At 40.6% G+C, this 18,560-nt stretch overlaps 1 protein-coding gene across 2 annotated transcripts in view; it reads left to right on the top strand.

The window, feature by feature from the left end:
* cubn (cubilin (intrinsic factor-cobalamin receptor)) overlaps nt 1-17,356 on the top strand; it is a 55,663-nt gene extending 38,307 nt beyond the window's left edge. The window contains exons 49-66 of one of the 2 annotated variants that reach the window (XM_060922125.1): nt 303-500; nt 580-729; nt 851-972; nt 1,072-1,297; nt 1,384-1,571; nt 1,686-1,842; nt 1,952-2,101; nt 2,312-2,500; nt 5,623-5,752; nt 7,644-7,861; nt 9,792-9,991; nt 12,267-12,429; nt 12,625-12,833; nt 12,944-13,088; nt 13,186-13,367; nt 13,862-14,027; nt 16,734-16,969; nt 17,081-17,356. In XM_060922125.1, the coding sequence (XP_060778108.1) occupies nt 303-500; nt 580-729; nt 851-972; nt 1,072-1,297; nt 1,384-1,571; nt 1,686-1,842; nt 1,952-2,101; nt 2,312-2,500; nt 5,623-5,752; nt 7,644-7,861; nt 9,792-9,991; nt 12,267-12,429; nt 12,625-12,833; nt 12,944-13,088; nt 13,186-13,367; nt 13,862-14,027; nt 16,734-16,969; nt 17,081-17,188 (3,137 nt within the window). In that variant the 3' untranslated portion in view covers nt 17,189-17,356. The remainder of the gene's footprint in view (nt 1-302; nt 501-579; nt 730-850; nt 973-1,071; nt 1,298-1,383; nt 1,572-1,685; nt 1,843-1,951; nt 2,102-2,311; nt 2,501-5,622; nt 5,753-7,643; nt 7,862-9,791; nt 9,992-12,266; nt 12,430-12,624; nt 12,834-12,943; nt 13,089-13,185; nt 13,368-13,861; nt 14,028-16,733; nt 16,970-17,080) is intronic. The other variant, XM_060922126.1, reaches the window with a different exon arrangement.
* The last annotated feature ends 1,204 nt before the right edge of the window (nt 17,357-18,560 follow it).

The raw sequence follows: 18,560 nt of genomic DNA, 5'->3' as shown, positions 1-18,560 counted from the left end.
ACACCTGACTCTAATTTTACCTTCAAATTAACTGCTAATCCTAGAGGTTCACATACTTTTGCCACTCACAGATATGTAATATTGGATCATTTTCCTCAATAAATAACTGACCAAGTATAATATTTTTGTCTCATTTGTTTAACTGGGTTCTCTTTATCAACTTTTAGGACTTGTGTGAAAATCTGATGGTGTTTTAGGTCATATTTATGCAGAAATATAGAAAATTCTAAAGGGTTCACAAACTTTCAAGCACCACTGTAAAGCTCATCTCATGTTTTTTGTGGTTGGTCTCTGTTTTATAGTGTGTGGAGGAATTCTCAGTAGCCCAGGGAACTTTACCTCCCCTAACTATGGTGTTGGTAACTACAGCAACAATCTGAACTGTGAGTGGCTGATCCAAAATCCTCAGTATGTGAACTCATCCATTGTGGTGATCTTAGATGATGTGCATCTTGAGCACCATCAGACCTGTGAATGGGATTACCTTGAGTTCAGACTTGGTGAGTGACATTGCATATCAGAATATTTTTGTTTGTTTTGTTTGTTTGTTTGTTTGTTAATAAATAAATCAACTTTTAGGTGATGTGAATGGTGAACTTCTGGCCCGATTTTGTGGCCAGAGCCTTCCCCCAGTCCCTATTGTGGTGTTCACGCCTGAACTTTGGGTTCATTTTCTGTCTGATGAAGCAGTGGTTGACTTAGGATTCAAAGCTACATATTATTTCTCAGGTAACAATCTGCAGATGCTGACACAAAGGACCCACTGTGTCTTTGAAAGTATTGCTATGAAAGTATTTGTTTGAGGATTTGTGTCTGTAAATGTGTTCAACTGACCTGTCCTATCATTCAGATTGTGGAGGCATGCAGAGTGGTGAGGGAGGGGTCATCTACAGCCCAGGATATCCAAATAACTACCCAAGCCCTAGTCGCTGTGCCTGGCTCTTAGAAGCTCCAGAAGGCCATACCATCACTGTAAATTTCAACTGACACACTAACCCTTGATTCCTACACACTGTTGGAATTTTACATTCCTTTTAATGTGTACTAATTGCATATTCTTTAATTGAACAGCTGACATTTTCATACTTCCAAGTGGAAGAACACAACCAATGTTCTTGGGACTCAGTGACCATCTTCAATGGAGGTTCTCCAGGTGCTCCCATCATTGGACAATACTGTGGACATACATCACCTGGGACAATCCAATCAGGTTCCAACAAGCTAGCAGTGGTGTTCCTGGCTGACCACAGTGTTTCCAAAGGAGGGTTTGTGGTTACTTGGTCAGTGGATTCCTCAGGTATGAAGTCACCAGAAAAATGTGCTCACACTTGATTATTGTCTGGCTGCAGTTCTTTTTGATATTTTATCTTTTTTTTTCTTCAGGATGTGGTGGGGTCATACATGCTGACCTGGGTAGCATTAAGTCCCCTAATTACCCCCAAAACTTTCCGTCAAATATTGAATGTTCATGGACCATCGTTGCTCATGATGGCAATCACTTGGAAATGAATTTTGCAAGTGAGTTCCAGATACCTGACTCCAGCGGACATTGTCAGAGCAGTTACATCAAGGTGACCATTTGAAAGATATTTATGCAAGCTTTACACTTTCATTAATGAATGCTAGTAACCTACGATTAGTATTTTGGTTTCATTGATTTTGTCTTCTTTCTGCTTGTTTCTCAGGTGTGGGCTGGTGACAAACAGGAGAATGATGCTCTGTTGGCAACAGGCTGTGGCGTCACAGCTCCTACTCCCATCGTTGCTCCTTTCAATACCATAACTGCCCGTTTCCAATCAAATGAAACACCTGGCAAAGGCTTCTCAGCCTCCTTCTTTACCCGTGTGTATCCCATGCATTTATTTTAGGGTCTGTTGAGCATACTATAATTTCCCCTATTGCATCTAATGTATTTATGCCTGAAGTATGTTGCTGGTCTTTTTTCTTTCAGGATGTGGAGCAAACTTCTCTGCCCCTGCAGGTCGTGTTGTATCTCCCAACTATCCAGCTCACTACCCCCACAACTCCAACTGTGACTACCTTATAGATGCAGGAGGCCAGACGGTCATTGTTGTCACCTTTAAAACATTCCAGTTAGAGGGTAGGCCAGCCATCATGTCGCAAAAAATTTCAAAATGTCAGTCCAGTCTGTAATTTTATGAATGAGTAAAATGTAATGAATGTCTTTCTAATGAATATTGATGAGGCCTGTTTTTAAATACAGTGCATAAAACAGTTCCTGATTTGTCATCTATAAATTGAATGACAAGGAAGACAAACCCTTAAAACTTATTTGTGGCTACTGTTCTAGCTCACTCACTATGTTCCTATGATGGAGTAAAGATCTACAAGGGCTCATCACAGAGCCAAAATCTTCTTACCACGTTGTGTGGCAACACCGTCCCAGGCACATTCTCTACTTTCGGGCCTATGCTCATCAACTTCTACTCCGATTCCATCGTCAATGACAATGGCTTCCTGGCTGAATACATGGCCATTCGTGAGTGTTATATTTTACAGTGTTGTCAGTCATACAGTATGTTTCAGTGTTATCTATTCAGCACATGCACTAACTCCAAAACCATGGCTGTTAATAATCATATCCTTTTGAGTAACGCTTACTATTGCAGCATCATTTACAGCAATATAAGCTTTGGTAGAATATGTGTACAAGGGTACACTCTGTGGGCACTTGTGAATTTCGGTACTGGTATGCCTGTAGCTTTGGCAGTGACCCTGGTGGTGGGTTGGGGTTGTTTACCAATGGCAGGAATGTCACAGTCTTCCACTGAGTACAAAAACGTGGCATGATTGGATTGGATTGAAAGGACTCAGCACTTCTCAAACAAAAAGAGAGATTTGATGGAGCACCCAAACATACACACACGGACAGTCACTCACATTCACTGGATGATTGTGTGAACAGTTTGGGCTCTCTAAACTCTTGTAGTCAGATATTTTATCTTCTGTTTTCCTGCAGCACACAAGCATTATACGTTGGAGTCAAAAAAAAAAAGTTGTTTATATCTAATTGCATACTACAACCCCGATTCCAAAAAAGTTGGGACAAAGTACAAATTGTAAATAAAAACAGAATGCAATAATTTACAAATCTCAAAAACTGATATTGTATTCACAGCAGAACATAGACAACATATCAAATGCCGAAAGTGAGACATTTTGAAATTTCATGCCAAATATTGGCTCATTTGAAATTTCATGGCAGCAACACATCTCAAAAAAGTTGGGACAGGGGCAATAAGAGGCTGGAAAAGTTAAAGGTACAAAAAAGCAACAGCTGGAGGACCAAATTGCAACTCATTAGGTCAATTGGCAATAGGTCATTAACATGACTGGGTATAAAAAGAGCATCTTGGAGTGGCAGCGGCTTTCAAAAGTAAAGATGGGAAGAGGATCACCAATCCCCCTAATTCTGCGCCCACAAATAGTGGAGCAATATCAGAAAGGAGTTCGACAGTGTAAAATTGCAAAGAGTTTGAACATATCATCATCTACAGTGCATAATATCATCAAAAGATTCAGAGAATCTGGAAGAATCTCTGTGCGTAAGGGTCAAGGCCAGAAAACCATACTGGGTGCCCGTGATCTTCGGGCCCTTAGACAGCACTGCATCACATACAGGCATGCTTCTGTATTGGAAATCACAAAATGGGCTCAGGAATATTTCCAGAGAACATTATCTGTGAACACAATTCACCATGCCATCCGCCGTTGCCAGCTAAAACTCTATAGTTCAAAGAAGAAGCCGCATCTAAACATGATCCAGAAGCGCAGATGTCTTCTCTGGGCCAAGGCTCATTTAAAATGGACTGTGGCAAAGTGGAAAACTGTTCTGTGGTCAGACGAATCAAAATTAGAAGTTCTTTATGGAAATCAGGGACGCCGTGTCATTCGGACTAAAGAGGAGAAGGATGACCCAAGTTGTTATCAGCGCTCAGTTCAGAAGCCTGCATCTCTGATGGTATGGGGTTGCATTAGTGCGTGTGGCATGGGCAGCTTACACATCTGGAAAGACACCATCAATGCTGAAAGGTATATCCAGGTTCTAGAGCAACATATGCTCCCATCCAGACGACGTCTCTTTCAGGGAAGACCTTGCATTTTCCAACATGACAATGCCAAACCACATACTGCATCAATTACAGCATCATGGCTGCGTAGAAGAAGGGTCCGGGTACTGAACTGGCCAGCCTGCAGTCCAGATCTTTCACCCATAGAAAACATTTGGCGCATCATAAAACGGAAGATACGATAAAGACCTAAGACAGTTGAGCAACTAGAATCCTACATTAGACAAGAATGGGTTAACATTCCTATCCCTAAACTTGAGCAACTTGTCTCCTCAGTCCCCAGACGTTTACAGACTGTTGTAAAGAGAAAAGGGGATGTCTCACAGTGGTAAACATGGCCTTGTCCCAACTTTTTTGAGATGTGTTGTTGTCATAAAATTTAAACTCACCTAATTTTTCTCTTTAAATGATACATTTTCTCAGTTTAAACATTTGATATGTCATCTATGTTCTATTCTGAATAAAATATGGAATTCTGAAACTTCCACATCATTGCATTCCGTTTTTATTTACAATTTGTACTTTGTCCCAACTTTTTTGGAATCGGGGTTGTATAATATGGGGCATGATTTGTGATACTAGGCCCAAATCTTGTGTAGCAGCCCCACATGCTCTAGTTTATAAGGAGTTTGAGTTTAAAAGTACTGCTCTGTGCTGTAAAAGAGGTGGTGTTCCTGACCATATAGATGTCTTCAAAAATGTTATTATACTTTACCTGGACTTTAATGTTAGCACGCGGAGCCCCATACTGAAGAGAAATGCATTGACCTGATTTTTGATGGCTTGACTGTATGACGTCCGTACATACGGACGATGAATGTGTACCACTACAGGGAACCCAATCATAAGTGCAAGGCAATATATCTCATAAACACTTATCCACCAGACAACAAAATTTGTATCTTTATTTATATAAGATAGATGTTTTTTTTTTTCCTTTTTATCCAGCACTTTTAATTTGCTTTTAAAAAAATAACGTGGGATTATTTACTAATACATTTTATGGAAAATATTAGAATAGAATAGAATGCCTTTACTGTCACTATACACATGTACAATGAGATTAAAGCATCTCCAATAACAGTGCAAACAGCGTACAGAGGGAGAGAGAGAGGAAGGGAAAAGAGAGAAGAAAAAAAAAAGGGGGGTAAGGTGCACAGTCTGAGGTGTATGTGTTGTGTTACACATTATGGAGTGAGGTATTGCACATATAAAATATTGCACACATGACAGTTTCATATAAAACTAGTTAAAACAGTTTGATTAGTCCACTAGCTTGTTAGACAGTTGACAGTTTCTATCATGGAGGATAGACGGATGTAAGTGCAGGAAGAGTTTTACTGAAAACACTGTCACATGGCAATGCAGCAATTTATTGACGCAAAATACATGACACAATTCGATGGTTCATGTGTTATTATTATTCTGTTCAGGTTGATTTTGTGCCCTTGCCAATATTTTGCTGATGCACTCATTAGGAGCTCTGCTTTGAGGCACTGCCTAAATATCTATATTACTTTTGTGTTTACAGCATGTGGAGGTGTTTTCAATGGCACTTCTGGAACAATTGGCAGTCCTGCTCTCTCCGTAATCCATTACCACCACAACATGAACTGCACTTACCACATCTCTTTACAAGACAATCGCATTCTTGAGCTCAAGTAAGCCTGTTATATATACAGTTCTTAATTACTCGAATTACTTGTCTGTGTAGACACTTAATGGTAGACAGGTCTCATATAGTGACTGATATTTATACTAATCCTGAAACACTGGATCAGTCATATGCAGCTGTTGGGAAAGGATGTGGATAGGGATAGTTAAGACTATTGTTTGGACACACACTGTGCTGTGCACACATCATGACAAACTACAAGATTTGAACCACACACAATTTCTATTTATATGACCTGTACCTTTTAATAGGCATATCAGGTGAAAATTCAATCCAAATTGCTTGAAGCTGCACTCATTGAATTCAGAATTGAATGTGGAACAACATATACTTTTTACAGAATTAAAATATGTTTATCTGTTCTTGAGATATTACAAATCAGAGATTGAAAAAACTGTTTAATTTTTTAGAAAAATGATGTAATATTATGCAATAGGATAACATGGTCCAAAATGGGCGTCATTAACGAACAAGATCAAATGTTTTTTCTTAATAACTTTTTTTTTTCCAAGATATTTACATGGAAATTGGCAGGCACACAGATGGTTGTATACTGAATACAAAGTTAGACAAATGAGTAAAAACAAATTATGCAAAATAGTATTTAATTAGTACCAATTATGCTAATTAGGTTAAAATGTTAAATCAGTACACTCTATAAAAAAATAATAAAAGATTATTTCTAATACTCTCTTTGTGCTCTGTAGGCCTTTGTATTTCTCAAAAGTAGGGCCTACTAGTGTTTATATGGAAGAATATAAATGATAATATTTGTAGCTTTCATGGCGAACCTCGAAAAAACTGTGTGAGCCACAGCCAATAAACAACTCCAATAAACTGAACTGAAATTGACACACGCGTTTCTGACTTCCGGTTTTTTAAAAATATCATTCCAACCACTAAGATCTCAATATTTTTCATCAAAACAACTCCAGTTATATTCTAAAATAGTTATTTATTTACACAAATCAGTTTGATTTGAAAAAAAAAACAAGTCGGTAAAGCTATGAAAACTCACTTCAAAGTCTCCCATGAATCATAACATCAAAACTAGCTGATGGAAATTTTTGCTGAATATGTCCTCAGAAACAATGAGAGCGAGAGAACATCCCTATAAAAGTTATCTGATTGATATTCACGAGTAATCCAGTTGGAAAGCGATCAGAAGAGAGAGAGCCTGACTGCTTTCCCATGACTCAAAAAGCACCGGCAGTTTCCCGATGTCCCGCGAGCTATAGTGTACTCTGTTGTACCAACTTCAGCCTGCCGTTACTCCCAAAGTACTGAACAGATCTTAACGAGCAATTTTTTGGAAAGCAGAGATTATAAGCTTTTTAATGATAGTATTCATGATAGAAAATATTCAAAAGTTAAGCAACGACAGATTTGGAAACTTAGATGAGCGTCTGCATGCACAATTTTCACAGCACGGCCAGCGAATGTCTGATATGTCTACTTTTAAGTAATGTTCAGTATTTCTTTTACATTACTGACCCAGCTTTTCTCTTAAGCACCGAAACCCATAATCTCCAAAATATCAAATTAGTTGAACACTCAAAGTCTACTATTTCACTTGCATCCTTTGTTCCATCCTCCCTGTGAGGCATCTGGGTGTGCAACGAGAAATATATTCTGCAACTCTCCATATGTTTCCCTTCCAGGTGCTAGACCTTTTGTGTAACCAACTACATTGAGACATTGTTTATCATGTCTCGGAGAGGAAGTGTTTCCTTTCCAGTTTCCTTTGCATACCCAAAATGTCCATTTTGTACCAGCTGTATATACAGAGAGAATGTTTTGCAACAGAAGGGAACTTTCTGGGTGATTATGCGGTGCTATTATTAACACAAACTGTATTCGGCTACTCCACTTCCTAGATTCAACAGTTTCCACCTTGAAGCCTCTTCTACCTGTGCCTTTGACTATGTAGCTGCATATGATGGACCAAACACCCTGGCTCCACTCCTTGGACGGTTTTGTGGCAGTGTGCTTCCCCCAATCCTCAAGTCTTCGACCAATCAGATGTTTGTTGTGTTCAAAACAGATGCATCAGTTGCTGCTGAAGGTTGGAGGGCAACCTACAGAGAAACTTTAGGTACAGCATATGTTCTGCTACTCTGACAGCGCACTGATCTTAATATCAGTTACATAAACGGAGCTCACTGGATATAAACTCAAACCCAATTCCTTCCTATACTGTTACACAGAGAACTATAACAACTCATAGGCTACGTTTACATTACGTCGAATCAGCGGATCATCAGATTAACGTTCTTAAAACGATTCGCGTTTACACTAAAACCGTTAGCCGTGCACACAGCAACACCAATACACGGATACGCTCGGCTCCGCAGGCATCCTGCGCTCCAAATCACTCCGCCCTGAACAGCGAGTGCCCTCTGGAGGGTGCGCACTCCGGCCCTGCGCAGCTCACACAGCGCGCGAGTGAAGTGCACAAGCCACGATTCGGGACTGAGCCGCTGTGTGTGAGATCCCAGCGCATATCACTTACTACTTGCAAGTGGAAGGATGGCAAGCCTAAAGACAATCATAACTACACAATGGGCAGCATTTGCATCAGTATTTGCAGTATTTTCATACTTTTATACTCTTTAATGAAAGGTGATACAAGGCGGAAGTCCGCGCCGTTTTTCAGCAGTCGCGTCACATGACCAACGCCAGCGAATCAGGAAGGTGGATGTCACAGTGACGTTGTCCAATGAGGACGCCAGCTAGAGCTCAGCACAGCGTATTCGCGTATCTCAATGTTTACACAGCACCGGCTCAGACACGATCTAGATTGAATACGTGGACGCTGGCGGATTCCCGTTTCCCGGCTTTTCCAGGTGGTTTAATGTAAACGGACAGTGCATCCGCGAAGAAAACGAGACAGATACGGTCTAATGTAAACGTAGCCTTAATTTCAAACCGTATTCCCTTTTTTCAGTTTAAACGAGTTGTTCTACAGACCAGATCATTAACTGCGCTATAACAGATTAGGCACACTAGAATATTTGCTGAGTCATCCAGAGGCATTACAAAATGGCTTGAGGATGGAGGGGCCAAAGTGGGGTGCTCACAGGGCAAACATCTGCTGCTTCAAAACAGCTTTTGTTCCTATGTGCCAATGTTTGTAGAATAATCAGATCACTTTGGAGAGAGGCTTACAGCCTTAAGAGCTTGCCTGGATGGATCAATTTTACTTAATCTTCGTGAAAAACAGAAAACAAGCTGCCCTTACACTTGCCCTGTGTCCTCCAGGGCCAGGCACGTTCAGCATAACTCAGTGGTTATAATCAAGTGTATTCATGTCAGTCTGTTTGTCTTTTTGACCCAGTACTTGAAAAAGATGGCTCCATGCTCAGTTCCTGTTGTCAAAGTCCAGAAACAGAAGAACAGTGATTTTTATTGTGTGTGTCTTTGAAATTTGCCGGAACAGAAGAAATGTTTCTTCTGTTGCCTATAAGAGATTTCCTTTCTGTTTGATTTTAATACGTTTATTTGCATCCCATTACATTCACAACCATTAACTGGTTTTAGTGTGAAAAACAGCAAGCCAGTTTCATAAATTCTCTAGTAGGCTTTATATGTATGTTTTCTTGTTTGCTATGTTTGTATCCTAGATAAAGCCCCTTCATTCCTACACTGTGATTCCTTTACACAGCTCAGGAATTTTACTTTAGCCCTTAGGGATAGCTGGTTTTAGCAGTGAGATGAATGTGACATTTAGGACATGTATGCTGTCATAAGGGACCTTTTTCATAAATGTAATACATTCATATCACACTAATTATGGTCAGATTACTCAGTTTATGGTTTAATGATTACCCAGTTCTTAATTAGGTGTGCTGTTTAATCCTCTTTGAGCACTGCAAAAAAAAAAAAAAAAAGACAGTAAAATGACAAATGCTGGAATTCACATAAGTGGACCGTTATCGCCACCTGCTGTGTATCTGTACAATGTTGGCAAACTAGCAAAGCAAACTCATTTAAGCTTGAATATTCTCTCTACCTTGCTCACTCAGGACCTCAACAGGGTTGTGGAGGCTACCTGACCTCCTCCTTTGGGATGTTTGGTTCTCCTGACATTAACATGGATGGGAAGTACGAGTCATACTTGAGCTGTCTCTGGACCGTTGCTGTTGACCCCAATAAAGTTATCAATGTCTCTTTCACCACTTTTGAGCTGGAGGGTGGCTCGTCATGTTCATATGATTATGTTAAGGTACAGATCAAAAGGTTCTAATGCATGTCAGTCTGTTTGGTCTTTAAAATGACCCTTTATCTACAGCAGGGAAAATAAGTATTGAACACGTCAACATTTTTCTCAGTAAATATATTTCTGATGGAGCTATTGACATGAAATTTTCATCAGATGTCTGTAACAACCCAAGTAATTCACACCTACAAAGAAATTAAAACATATATGTCCATAAAAAAAGTGGAATTACACAGGGAACAAGTACTGAACATGCTTACTGGGATTTATTTAATACTTAGTAGAAAAGCCTTTGTTGGTAATGACAGCTTCAAGACACCCCCTGTATGGAGAAACTAATCGCATGCATTGCTCAGGTGTGATTTTGGCCCATCCTTCCACACAAACTGTCTTCAAATCTTGAAGGTTCTGGGGGCATCTTCAATGAACTCTGATCTTCAGTTCTTTCCATAGATTTTTAATTGGATTCAGTCAGGTGATTGACTGGGCCGTTCTAGCAGCTTTATATTTCTTTCTCTGAAACCAATTGAGAGTTTCTTTGGCTGTGTGTTTGGGATCATTGTCTTGCTGAAATGTCCACCCTTGTTTCATCTTCAGCATCCTGGTAGATGGCAGCAAATTCTGATCAAGAATGTCTCGGTACGGGGCGCCGTGGCTCAGTTGACTAAGGTGCCATACCATAAATCTGGGGACCCGGGTTTGATTCCGACCTGCGGTCATTTCCCGATCCCTCCCCGTCTCTCTCTCCAGCTCATTTCCTGTCTCTACACTGTCCTATCCAATAAAGGTGAAAAAAGCCCCCCAAAAAAAGAATGTCTTGGTACATTTCTCCATTCATCCTTCCTTTAATTATATGAAGTCTGCCAGTACCATATGCTGAAAAACAGCCCCACACCATGATGCTCCCACCTCTAAACTTCACTGGTGGTATGGTGTTTTTGGGGTGATGTGCAGTGCCATTTCTCCTCCAAACATGGTGTGTGCTATGACATCCAAAGAGTTCAATTTTGGTCTCATCTGACCAGACTATATTCTCCCAGTATTTCATAGGCTTGTCCAAATGTTGTGCAGCAAACTTTAAATTAGCTTCAACATGCTTTTTCTTCAGCAATGGCGTTTTGCACGGTGAGCGTGCATAGAGGCCATGGCGGGTGAGTGCATTACTTATTGTGTTCTTTGAAACAACTGTACCTGCTAATTCCAGGTCTTTCTGAAGCTCTCCGTAAGTGGTCCTTGGCTCTTGGACAACGCTTTTGATTATTCTTTTGACTCCTCTGTCAGAAATTTTGCGAGGAGCACCTGGTCGTGGCTGGTTTATGGTGAAATGATATTCTTTCCGCTTCCGGATAATGGCCCCAACGATGTTCACTGGAACATTCCGAAGTTTAGAAATATGTCTGTAAGCAGTGCCATCAGTATGTTGTGCAACAATAAGGTTGCGAAGGTCTTGCGAGAGCTCTTTGCTTTTACCCATCATGAGATGCTTCTTGTGGGACACCTTGGTAATGAGAAACCTTTTTATAGGCCATCATCCATCCATTATCTGTAGCCGCTTTATCCTTCTACAGGGTCGCAGGCAAGCTGGAGCCTATCCCAGCTGTCTATGGGCGAGAGGCGGGGTACACCCTGGACAAGTCGCCAGGTCATCACAGGGCTGACACAGAGACAACCAACCATTCACATTCACACCTACGATCAAGTTAGAGTCACCAGTTAACCTAACCTGCATGTCTTTGGACTGTGGGAGAAACCGGAGCACCCGGAGGAAACCCACACAGACACGGGGAGAACATGCAAAAAAAAAAAAGGCCCTCATTGGCCGCTGGGCTCGAACCCAGAACCTTCTTGCTGTGAGGCGGCAGTGCTAACCACTACACCACCGTGCCGCCAGGACTGAACCAGCTGATATTAATTTGCACTGATAGGGGGCAGGATTGCTTTCTAAATACTGGCAGATTTCAGCTGGTTTTTTGGATTTCTATGCCTTTTTGCACCTCCATTTCTTCATGTGTTCAATACTTGTTCCCTGTGTCACTCCACTTTTATTACACTTAATTTATGGGCATATGTTTTGATTTCTTTGTATGTGTGAATTACTTGGGTTGTTTCTGACATCTGGTGAAAAATTCATGTCAATAACCCCATCAGAAATATATTTACTGAGAAGAATGTTGACGCGTTCAATACTTATTTTCCCTGCTGTATATTTTAAATAAAATTTCAAGAAAAGTTTTGGTATATCATTTGTCCTTCCTTATTTGTGGTTATTCTACCTCCTTAGATCTATGATGGTGACAGTGTTAATTACCCACTGGTTGGAACATACTGTGGAACTGTAATTCCTGCTGCCTTTGTGTCAGCCAGTAATTTTTTGACTGTGCATTTTGTCACTGATGGTTCAGTGGCTTTCAGAGGCTTTAACGCTACCTACCATGGAGTCGACAGTAAGACAGGCTCCTTTTCCATATGATTCTTCCTGTAATAATTATCGAGTTACTAGTAGAGCTACATGACTTCTTTGATTTTACAGTACTTTGCATGGCTGTGGCAGCACAAGGAATGAATCGTCTAATGTCTGAAGTATGGGATACTCAATTAGTTGATTTGATCGAAACTAAAGATTTTTTTCATCCACACAGGACTATGTGGAGGAACATATAATGCCACAACCACAGCTCAGACCATCACTTCTCCATTCTACCCCAACGCATATCCTCCTTTCACCTTCTGCCGCTGGGTTCTTGATGCTCCACCGCAGGAGGCAGTGAAAATTACAGTCCAGCAGTTCCATCTACAGCCAAGCCAGAGCTGCTCCAGCAACTTCTTGGAGATGAAAGACTGGCCTGTGGTAGGTTAACATGTTGCGTTAACACACCAGTCATAATTAAGCTTCCCCATCTGTATTATAACAGTAGGTTTTTCTTCTAAGACTCCTTTTGCATATGCGGTGTTCTTTAGGGAGACTACGGGCAGGCACATAAGTTCTGTGGTTCAGACTCCAACATCCCTGAGTTCTACAGCTATGATAGGACCATGCACCTCAACTTCCAATCTGACACCTTTATTACTGGCAATGGCTTTAGTCTGACCTACCAAGTGGCAGGTGTGTCAGCATTGGTGGTTTTTCCACATTTACAGATCATGTAACACTTCTTTTTATAGCTAAATGACTGTGTATATTTGTCTTTGTAATCAATAAGGATGTAGCAGAGTGTACGAGCAGTCTTTTGGTTACCTCAAGAGCCCTGGCTGGCCTGCAACATATCCTCATGATATGGACTGCAGCATTGTCCTTCGCTCACCTCAGATTAGCTCCATCTCACTGTTCTTTGACAGCTTTGATGTGGAATATCACTCCTCCTGTCAATTTGACTATCTAGAGGTGAGAACAGGATTCGTTATATGAATCAATTATAGCTTTTACGTGAAGTTAATCATGGAGAAATCTTGAAAGCCATTTAATATCATATAATCAATCCAATATCATATACTGTAGTCGATCCAAGAGTCACCACTTCACATCCAATTCCAGTCTGGACATTGTCAGTCCCATTCACCTGATTACTAACTGTATTAAACCAGTTCTTTCATACAATAACTTTGTGAGATTTCCACTTTCCTGTGCACCGTATCTCCATTTCATTTTTTGCAGTTTCTGACTTCTAATTCCACTGGTCTTTGTTTGCTAGTTTACTTGTCCTGCATTGTTCAATTGATCCCTGCCAGACTACTGTTGGCAAATTTTATCTACTAATTGGGATTTTATAACAAATGCACTTGCACATCTAACTGCTATTGCTGCTGCTACTACAGGACAGCCAGATTATATATCATTATAGTTCAGATGTGCAGTCATGATCCCTGTTTGTGTTTCAGGTGAGGAATGGCAGCACAGCTACCGCTCCTCTGCTGGGAAAATACTGTGGGAGCACATTGCCCAATCCTATCTTCCCCAGGTCTAATGAACTCTTCCTGCACTTCCATAGTGATTACTCAGCTACCCGAAATGGCTTTGAGATCACCTGGACTTCCTCCCCACAAGGCGAGCACATATTGATTGTTTAATAATGAAATGTACAGGATGCCATTCATTCATTTTTGACGCTGCTTATCCATTGTGGGTCGCGGGGGAAGCTGGAGCCAAGAAGCAGGGTACACTCTGGACAGGTAGTCAATCTGTCACAGAGCTAACACAGAGCGACAGACAACAATTCACACCTATGGGAAATTTAGAGTAGAATATTAGAGCTGAATATTAGTTTGACCTAATCCGGATGTCTTTGGACTGTGGGAGGAAACCGGAGCACCCAGAGGAAACCCAAGGCAAGTTTATTTATATAGCACATTTCATACACAATGGCAGTTCAATGTGCTTTACAGAAGTAAAAACAAAAACCGTAAACAATGGAGAAATAAAATTACATAAAATAATTTTATTTTTATTCTAAAACAATTAAAAGAATTAAAAGAAAATAAGAATTAAACAATAGTAGAAATAAAATAAAGTAGAAATAGGAGGAGAAAAAAAAACCCCACACAGAAATGAGGAGAACATGTAAACTCCAGACAGAAAGGCCCCTGGTTGACCGACAGGTTCAAGCTGTGAATCTGTTTGGTGTGAGGCAACAGTACTCACCACTCTGCCACACTACAGGATGTCAGTTCAGTTCAATTTGATTTTCTTTGTATAGTGACATGGCCACAAAGTAGCATGATAGGCATTTGGATGTAGATTTAGTATGACAGTGTTTAGGATTGATTTGTAAAAATGAAATGTAAAAACATGATTGGACATGAACAAGGTCTGATTGCAAGGTGACTAGCAATAAATCAGGGGAGCAGGCAAGTGAAAGTGTGATTACACCACAATGGTGCTTGAAAGTTTGTGAGCCCTTTAGAATTTTCTATATTTCTGCATAAATGACCTAAAACATCATCAGATTCTCACACAAGTCCTAAAAGTAGATAAAGAGAACCCAGTTAAACAAATGAGACAAAAATATTATATTTGGTCATTTATTTATTGAGGAAAATGATCCAATATGACACATCTGTGAGTGGCAAAAGTATGTGAACCTTTGCATTCAGTATCCGGTGTGACCCCCTTGTGCAGCAATAACTGCAACTAAACATTTCCGGTAACTGTTGATCAGTCCTGCACACCGGCTTGGAGGAATTTTAGCCCGTTCCTCCGTACAGAACAGCTTCAACTCTGGGATGTTGGTGGGTTTCCTCACATGAACTGCTCGCTTCAGGTCCTTTCACAACATTTCGATTGGATTAAGGTCAGGACTTTGACTTGGCCATTCCAAAACATTTAACTTTATTCTTCTTTAACCATTCTTTGGTAGAACGACTTGTGTGCTTAGGGTCGTCGTCTTGCTGCATGACCCACCTTCTCTTGAGATTCAGTTCATGGACAGATGTCCTGACATTTTCCTTTAGAATTGGCTGGTATAATTCAGAATTCATTGTTCCATCAATGATGGCAAGCCGTCCTGGCCCAGATGCAGCAAAACAGGCCCAAACCATGATACTACCACCACCATGTTTCACAGATGGGATAAGGTTCTTATGCTAGAATGCAGTGTTTTCCTTTCTCCAAACATAATACTTCTCATTTAAACCAAAAAGCTCTATTTCGGTCTCATCCGTCCACAAAACATTTTTCCAATAGCCTTCTGGCTTGTCCACGTGATCTTCAGCAAACTGCAGACGAGCAGCAATGTTCTTTTTGGAGAGCAGTGGCTTTCCCCTTGCAACCCTGCCATGCACACCGTTGTTGTTCAGTGTTCTCCTGATGGTGGACTCATGAACATTTAACATTAGCCAATGTGAGTGAGGCCTTCAGTTGCTTAGAAGTTACCCTGGGGTCCTTTGTGACCTTGCCGACTATTACACGCCTTGCTCTTGAAGTGATCTTTGTTGGTCGAGCACTCATTGGGAGGGTAACAATGGTCTTTGAATTTCGTCTATTTGTACACAGTCTGCCTGACTGTGGATTGGTGGAGTCCAAACTCTTTAGAGATGGTTTTGTAACCTTTTCCAGCCTGATGAGCATCAACAACGCTTTTTCTGAGGTCCTCAGAAATCTCCTTTGTTCGTGCCATGATACATTTCCTCAAACATGTGTTGTGAAGATCAGACTTTGATAGATCCCTGTTCTTTAAATAAAACAGGGTGCCCACTCTCACCTGATTGTCGTCCCATTGATTGAAAACACCTGACTCTAATTTCACCTTCAAATTAACTGCTAATCCTAGAGGTTCACATACTTTTGCCACTCACAGATATGTAATATTGGATCATTTTCCTCAATAAATAACTGACCAAGTATAATATTTTTGTCTCATTTGTTTAACTGGGTTCTCTTTATCTACTTTTAGGACTTGTGTGAAAATCTGATGTTGTTTTAGGTCATATTTATGCAGAAATATAGAAAATTCTAAAGGGTTCACAAACTTTCAAGCACCACTGTAAGACAAAACAGTATACTCCTGTACTAAATAGCTTATTGTTACTATTTATACATGCGGTTTAGGGGCGATAGGAACACCGTCTTGAATTCTCATCGATTGTGTGTTGACTTGGCAGTCACATCCGTGAGATTAATGTGCATGATGCAGCACAACAGACGTTATAAAATGTCTTTTCACAACTAGCTTGGAATAGCATTTTTCTACCAGAGAGTCTGAAATTTCTAAATATTCCATCCAACAGTTTTAACTTCCCATATTTTCCTCCTCAGGTTGTGGCGGTGTTTTGTATGGAGACCACGGCTCCTTTGCTAGTCCAGATTACCCTGGTACCTATCCAAATGACACCCATTGTGAGTGGCGTATTCGGGCACCCGGTGGAAGAGTTGTGACCGTTACATTCAGCCAGATCAGCATTGATGACCCTGGAGACTGCGAAAACAACTACCTGAAACTTTATGATGGTCCAGATGCCAGCTTTCCATCTGTTGGGCCGTACTGTGGAACGGTATGGGACAGTTTGTTTTGTAGAGAGTATAATGTCCCTTATAGACTTGCACAACACTAATGTGTTGTATCATACTGTTATATTTTTCTCTATGTTTCCCTTTTTGTGTAGGAGACAAATATAGCTCCATTCAGAGCCAGCTCCCACCATGTCTTCATTGTGTTTCATGCCCAGTCTGTTGTGTTGCCTTCTGGATTCAGGCTCACATGGAGTAGCTGAAGAGAAGCTGGAAAATATACAAATACACATACATACTTTATACTTAGATAGAAGTTTACAAACAGATTTTCAATAATATAAACCATAATTTAGTGCAATATTCACTGTGTAATGTAACAAATACTTTTTTAATCATCTTGTGATATTTGTATATGTTTTAAGATGAGGAATATACAGTATATAAAATGTATACAGTACATATATTTTTTGGATAAATAAAGCCATTTTTTGCCAGACGTTTGCAGTGACCATGTTTATAGGGGTTGTATAAACCAAATTGGTACAATGATGCTCTATGGCCTCTTAATATCAACTAGAACCACAGAATCAATAATATGAAATCTGTAATAGACACACACACACACACACACCAAAAAAACAACAACCACCCACCACTAACCTATCATAACATGAATTCATGGCTGTTTTGATAAATTGCTTTCCAATGCGGGGCGGCACGGTGGTGGAGTAGTTGGCACGGTCACCTCACAGCAAGAAGGTTCTGGGTTCGAGCCCATTGGCTGACTGGGGCCTTTCTGTGTGGAGTTTGCATGTTCTCCCCATGTCTGCGTGGGTTTCCTCCAGGTGCTCCGGTTTCCCCCACAGTCCAAAGACATGCAGGTTAGGTAAATTGACCGTAGGTGTGAATGTGAGCGTGAATGGTTGTTTGTCTCTATGTGTCAGCCCTGCGATGATCTGGTGACCTTATCCAGGGTGTACCCGGCCTCTTGCCCATAGTCAGCTGGGATAGCCTCCAGCTTGCCCGTGACCCTGCACAGGATAAGGGGCTACAGATAATGGATGGATGGATGGATGGATGGATACTCTCCAATACACATTTGCTTGGCCATACCACAACTTGGGCCATGTCTGATCACACACACGTTTAAAATACCACATAAACACAACTACCCTAGGCCACTTTTATATAAGCACTCCTGAATAAAAGTGCTGAATCTCTTTTTCTAAAGCAAGTGAATGAATATTCAGAATAGACCTACAGACATCCATATAGACTGTGCCAATGTGCAAACTATGTAATTATTCCATTAGCAAAACTATTTTAAAGCTCTTCAAAATACTTGTAAAACAGCTCAAATGTGAAAAATTATGACTAATGCTACTTCTTGAAAAGCTTCAAAAATACTCCTTAATTCATCTTCAGTATTCTTCCTGGATCTGGAGCCTATCCCGGGGAACAGGAGGTATAAGGCAGGAAGACGTCCTAGATGGGACACCAGTCCATCACATAGTACCATGCACACACATTCGCACAATGTGGGTACTGGGAGGAAACTTCAGAAACAGATTACAGCTTATAGGTGTACTGAGAGATTTTAGATTAACCACCCGTAGCAACGTTTAATATTTG

This window comes from Neoarius graeffei, chromosome 5 (assembly GCF_027579695.1).
Source record: "Neoarius graeffei isolate fNeoGra1 chromosome 5, fNeoGra1.pri, whole genome shotgun sequence".
Taxonomy (NCBI): Eukaryota; Metazoa; Chordata; class Actinopteri; order Siluriformes; family Ariidae; genus Neoarius; species Neoarius graeffei.
This window is presented reverse-complemented; position numbering and strand designations above follow the sequence as displayed.